The 6,528-nt window shown below is 48.0% G+C and overlaps 1 protein-coding gene across 1 annotated transcript in view; it reads left to right on the top strand.

Moving 5' to 3' along the window:
* Positions 1–2,786: 2,786 nt before the first annotated feature.
* LRRC1 (leucine rich repeat containing 1) overlaps positions 2,787–6,528 on the top strand; it is a 79,871-nt gene continuing 76,129 nt past the window's right edge. The window contains exon 1 of the mRNA XM_063125050.1: positions 2,787–2,988. Within this exon, the coding sequence (XP_062981120.1) occupies positions 2,830–2,988 (159 nt within the window). The 5' untranslated portion in view covers positions 2,787–2,829. The remainder of the gene's footprint in view (positions 2,989–6,528) is intronic.

Raw genomic sequence — 6,528 nt, 5'->3', positions numbered from 1 at the left:
TTTGTCGCTTAGCCTCATATGTTGCAGGAACTCATAACAGGCCTCGGCCATCCCCAGTGTAAAGGTTTAATACCAGCTAAACTGGCAGCTTTCTCTTCCCTCATAGAAGCTGGACTGCAAACTGTTACTTTTCTGAGTGACTGGTCATTCCATACTACAATACTCGCTCAACTATTCATTAGCAGAGGCTAGACTAACATCAGTGTATTACTATATGGAACGTGCACTGCTGTAGTGATTCAGGGCATTACAATTGTTCTGGTGCAATAGCACTGCACAAGGCTTTGTATGAGTCAGATGTAAGCAGATGACAGTGCAATGTGGAAGGACGAGGGAGTGCCAACACTAACCTTAATCCTATCTGCATTATTAAGAACCTTGCCCAACAATTTGACAATACCTCTGTGTTTCAAAGCCTGTCGCTCAAACAGACCAGAGGGTGTTGATGACCTTCCACCAGTGCAGTCACTTTATTTATTTATTGCATTTATACACCGCCCCATAGTCGAAGCTCTCTGGGCGGTTTACAAAGGTTTGAATGCACTCTTAAGCGAGGGGCTGTAGCTCAGTGGGAGAATATGTGCTTTGCATGCAAAAGGGCCCAGGTTCAACCCCATGCATCTTGAGTTAGGGCTGAGAAAGTCCCTTGTCTGAAATTCTGTAGAGCTGCTGCCAGTCAGTGTAGACAATATTGAGCTAGATGAACCAGTAGTCTGACTTGATATAAACACACACTTGGTATAAGGCAGTTTCTTATGTTCCCTGCAAGCTTGTGAGTGCTTGGCCACTATATCATCAACACAGGATGCTGGCTAAGAAATACCCTGACGAAGAGCTGCACATGACTTATATTTACAAAGGACTGGATGTTGGGGAGAAGGAACTTCTAAGTCTTCTAAGTTATGTATGGTACAAGAGCACAACATTGCAACCCTGCTGAAATTCCATTGATGAAGGAAGGCCAGCATGCTGTACTGGTGCAAGTATTGGATTTGGACTGGTGAGATCCAGATTCAGATCCCTGCTCAGATGCAAAGCTTTCCTGGTGACTCTGGGCTGGTCACAAGCCTACTGATGGTGAAAGAGTTGAAAAGTTTGAGTACACGTGTGGCAATATTAATTGTAAAGATCTTAGGAGTGGAGGGGAGAGGGAAACTAGGGCTGATTTTTTTGGGAAGGGAGTCAGTGTTCTTTATGTGTGGTGTATTTGCTGGGGAGGTGGAGTGAGTTTTAATTTCTAGAGTTACGCAGGAGCAACACTGCCTGTACCATAATCCCTTGTCTTTAATTTTGTGTTGGGAAGGGCTTTTCCTCAGTGGAAAAGGAAAGACACTCTGCACATGCTCAGAGGCACTTTGAATATATTTCCGTTGGCTGGAAGAAATAATGTTTTACTACCAAGCTTGGATATAATTTGTGTTCCCTTGGCTTGATGCCCACCTCTCATCCTAATCTACCTCTCAGGATTGTTATGCCCGTTGAATACCTCGAAAGTAATGTTGGATGAAAATATAATGAAAAAAATTGAAGCCAAAGGTATTTAAGCTGCCTATGTGTAGGATATGAATCTGAGCTTGGTACTCAAGAGATTTTCCCATATGGAAAAAAAAAGTCATTTATACTAGAGGTTTCCAATCTAACATTTTTTTAAAAAAAATCTGGCTATTTGGCGAGATATACCACACACCCACATTCGTGCGTGAAGCAGGTCTGTTGAGTGCCGCGCTGCACATAGAACTCCGTAACTTACTTCCGAGTAAGTGTGCAGCGTGGATCGCGCTGGATTCCCGAAACTATGATTTGCAAAATCGCCGCGGGGGCGAGGAGGCGGCGGCGGCGTGTTGCTGGAATCTTTCCCAACAAAGGGGAAACTTTGGGAAGACTTCCCTCCTCCCCCACACCCCTCCCCGCTCTTAGCCACGCTTCCTTTTCTCACCCCCCTCCCCGATCCCCCCTCCCCACTTCTTCGCCAAGGCTCCCGGCTGCCAAGGCTCTTTTCTCCCTCCCCGTCGGTGTGTCGCACAACCGAGGGGTCAGATACCAGAGTCGGAGAAGAGGGAGGGATCTGGGGCTGATGATGTCAGCGGCGAAAGAAGGAGCGAGCGAGCCAGCGCGCCGGAGAAGGGGAGGGAGCGAGCGAGCGAGGGTTCCGGGTCAGGCACAGGAATGAAAGAAAGAGAAAAGGTGCCCGAGACGCAGCCAGCAGCGAGCCGGGCTCCGCCGGAGCCCACCACGAGCGAGATCTCGACGCAACTCATTGGACAGCGGGGACCCAATAAGAGACAATAAAAGGAACAAGGGGTGTCCCCCGCCCCGTCTCCTTTTACGCATAGTAGTTGCTCCCCTTTTCTTTCTGGAGCTGAAGGGGAGGAAAGTGTTTCCTTGTGTCCCAGGCGAATGTTTGTAGGAGCCGCCGCCGCCGCCGCCGCCGCCTCCTCCAAGACTTGCTGAGGGAAGAACAGCAGGAGACAGAGGAGAGGGCGCCGTGGAAGGCGGTGGCTGGCAAACAAGCCAGCCGTGGGGACGCGCTTCGGAGCCCGGCGAGGGTTGCTAAGGGGCGGGTTGCGCGCGCGCCCCCCGTGGCTTTCTGAGGGCAAAAGCAGCGCGGGTTTGGCAGGCTGAGCTGGAACTCGCCCAGAAGAGGAGGAACGCGGGCGAGCGGGCGGGCAGAAGGGAAGAGGAGGGGGGCAGTTGAAAGGCTGAGGCGCTGCGCGCCGCCCCTGCCCCGAGTGGCCGCCAGAGCCCTGTGCGGCTGCGGCGGGTGGCTGGCAGGCAGGCAGGCAGGCGAGTGTTGTTGCTGCCGCCGCCGCCGCCGCGGCTGCTGCTGCTATGTTTCATTGCATCCCGCTGTGGCGGTGCAACCGTCATGTGGAGATTATCGATAGGCGCCACTGCTCGCTGGCCGCCGTGCCTGAGGAAATCTACCGCTACAGCCGCAGCTTGGAAGAGCTCCTGCTGGACGCCAACCAGCTCCGCGAGCTGCCCAAGGTGAGCGAGTGCGCTGGAGGAGGACTGGGTAGGAAGGGGAAGAAACGGGGTGGGGTGGCGTGGGGGTGGGGAGACAGAAGGGGAACTTCCTCGAGGTCGCAGGTAGGTCAAGACGAGAGTTGCCCGCCACTCGCGTATCTCCCCCCCACCCCAACCGAGAGGTGAAGTAGCCCGCAAAGGCTCCTTGCCTTTATGGGCGCAACCATTCGAAGCAAGAGAGGGGGATGCTTTCCCTCCGCAATCAATGCGGCTTCGCAAACTTCTGAACTGGGAAGGCAGACGGTCCGCCGACGGAGTTCTCATCTTCTTTCCGTGTCTGTCAGTCTCGGTCCTTACCGTCCTGCTCTGTCCAGGGCTTTACTCAGCAGTCCCTCTGAGTTCACAAGGGTTGTTAGAACCACATCCCCAAATTTCCAAGACCTATTTTTTCCTCCACAGATTTCTGCCGGGATGCTGGCAAAAACTTATCCCCACTTACTCCATTCTTTGGGGACCACGTGGGGGAGGGAGGGAGTGGAGTGTGGGCGAGAAGAGGAGAAAGGAAGAAGTGAGGAGTTAGGCAGGGAAAAGTGACCGAAACGCAGCTGCCTCTGCGCCAGTCTTTCTGACAACAGCCCCGAGTCTCAAGTCTTGCAAGACCTGCTTTTCCGTTTGTGTGACAGCCTGTTGTTTGCCTAGTAAAAACTATTATGCTTCACAGCCAATCCCAGCTACAAATGAGCTTGTGCAACCTCATCTTGGGACCCAGACACAAGCATAATGGAGCTGGTTTGCACTCTTGTCTGGTATTTGGTTGATCAGCATGAGTGTATCAACTGCCTTCCTGAGGCATCAGTTCTATCTTCCTGAGACATCAATTCATTGTGAAATCTGGCTCTGGTTGGTTTAGCACCTGGGTCCTGAGGATGCCCTTCTACGGACAATTGTAGCCTTCAGAGTCATATTTGTGGATATATGGCCATTTCTGTGGTTGCCGTATTTTGGTGTCCAGCATTTGTGGTCATGTGGATTTCTGCTTTTTGTTTCCAGTTGTTGTATCGGTGATCATTCTGGTCCGTGTATCCTTTCCCCATGCAAATACATGGTTTGGATATGCATGGAGAGAAAATGGGTTTGTGAGCTGTTCTTTTTACATAGGGAGTATTGTAATCACTGTTTTATATGGATTTCTACTAGCCTCCTGTGGTGCTTTATTTTGATTTTGTTTTGTTAGTCCATCCAATCCAAGAGGCTCTGTTATTTTATGTTTTTAAAACATACACATGGCACAAATAGACTGCCAAACTGTCACATTAACCAAGTGCCGGTCCAAATAATATTGCATCTCTTCTGAAAGATACTTAGGCTGAGTCTCTAGTGCAAGGCCTCTGTATATGTGAACAATATAGTCAACGGATGCAACAATAGTATCGCTATGTGCTGCTTCACTAATTATACCAGCGATTCTCAAACTAGTCTTTAGATGCGCCCCAACGTGCAGCCTCAAAACATTCTTTATAACCTCAAGTCTGCCTCCTCCCACCACTAATGGTTTTCCTTATTGCAGTTACTTCCTCTTTCGTTATACAAGTTCACGCAATAAATACCACCCCATCTACATTGCATACATTCTGTCAGTGATGCTTCTAGCACACATTAAGCTGATGTGGTGGTATATGAAATGTTTGGGTGCTTAGGGAATTCAGCCGTTTGGAGTCCAGTTTCTAAGAGGAAAGTTGACATGGCTGGATTAAAGCCATGATATAGGGAAGCTAAGTGACAAGTTTCCCAGAATTAAACACAGACTATGCAAAAACCTGAAGGTGAAGAATTATGCTTGAGAAAAACAACAGAGTTGACAAGCTATTGAGTCAAGAAAGTGCTAATCAGAAGAGTTTCCAAAGAAATTTACAGTGTTTTAAGACCAGGAGAGGCTGTATGCTATAGAGGGGAGGATACAAGGGTGCTAGTTTAGTGATAACCTGGCAAAGTAGTCAGTGGCCTGAAAATTGGAAGCCTGAGGAAACACTGCATAGTGGAGACCTGGAGTTGAAAAAGAAGAGAAGCCAATAATAAAGTAGGATTGGGGCAAACTATGCAAATGGGACATAGAGACAAGAGCGGTTGTGCCTTGTTAGATGTGGTGAGGCAAGGGTTTTTTGGGGTGTGAGGTTTATCATCTGTCAAAAGTAGAAGTCACAACTGGCAGAATTCCTTCACTGCAATGAGGGTGGTAAAGTGGGAGAAGGGCTAAATTTCTCACATTGATTTGAACCAACCAGTCAATTCTTTGGTTGCAAGCTCCCAATGGAATTGTATTGGAACAGCCTGTGTTTTTACTCCTTGCCTTGGCTCCTGGGACAACAGGGCTTGGGCAATGAACATATTTTGCTATTAATGTTGTAGGTTTTTCCATCACAGCTGCCTCATCACCACGTTCTTCCTATTTGCTACTCTATTCTTTCTGCCTTTAAGGAACAATCTGTAAGGCTCTTCAGTCCTTCCAGTGTGTGCAAGTGAAAACCACACATAGGTTTCTTTTTGCAGCACATTCTACAAAAGACTGTAGGAACTGTATGTATAAATGACTCTAACAGGGTATCCTAACCCTCCTACAACTTCAGAGTTTGTGATGGGAGAAAAAGTTAAGTCCACAAACATCACCTGAGTTTTAATAACACCAATCGTAGTATTCTTGGGACTGTTATCCTAAATATTGAGGATTTAAGTTTGCTAGTGGGGGCTTTTCATGTAAGCCTATGTACACCAGTTGCTGGGGAACACAGGTGGGAGAGTGCTGTTGCACTGGTTCCTGCTTGTGGGTCCCTGGTCGGCAGCTGGTCAGCCATTGTGTGAACAGAATGCTGGACTAGATGGGCCCTTGGTCTGATCCAGCATGGCTCTTCTTATGTTCTTCAGCTTTATTTGAATCTGTGGCTTACTGTTGTAGGATGCAAAGCACTTTACAAAATAACAAGGTATCATAAACAGTGATGAATCTTGTTCCCTATGTGTTCATTGAACTTCTTTCACATTCAGGGATGTAATAATTAGTTACATTCAAGATAGTAAGTCCCTGTGTCAGACTAGGACTAGGGAGACCCACGTTCAAATGTCCACTCAACCATGAAGCTCACTGGATGAACTTGGGCCAGTTACTATCTCCCAGCCTAACCTACCTCACAGGGTTGTTGTGATGATAAAATTGTGTTGGAGGTGTGGAGGTCAATGTTTGGTACCATGAGCTCCTTGTAGGATGGGTGAAATATAAATATAGTAAGGAAAGAATGGCCAAAGTATTTCGGTTATGTTAATATTGGCTTCTAGGGCAGTCTCTTGCCCTTGGGGTGTCTTGGATTACTGAAAGTGAAAGTAGCTGTGTTGGCCAAAAGAAAAATTACAAAATCCAAATCACCATAAAATCTCTATTAAGCTAACTCAAAGGTCACAAAATATTGTGCAGCCTTTTGAGTTTTTCAGAACTTTTCATCAGGCAAGATGGTGAACAAACCAAAAACTGGGGGGGGGGGGGGGGATGACCAAAAAAAAAAGCCACGTGCC

Source organism: Elgaria multicarinata, chromosome 4 (assembly GCF_023053635.1).
Source record: "Elgaria multicarinata webbii isolate HBS135686 ecotype San Diego chromosome 4, rElgMul1.1.pri, whole genome shotgun sequence".
NCBI lineage: Eukaryota > Metazoa > Chordata > Lepidosauria > Squamata > Anguidae > Elgaria > Elgaria multicarinata.
This window is presented reverse-complemented; position numbering and strand designations above follow the sequence as displayed.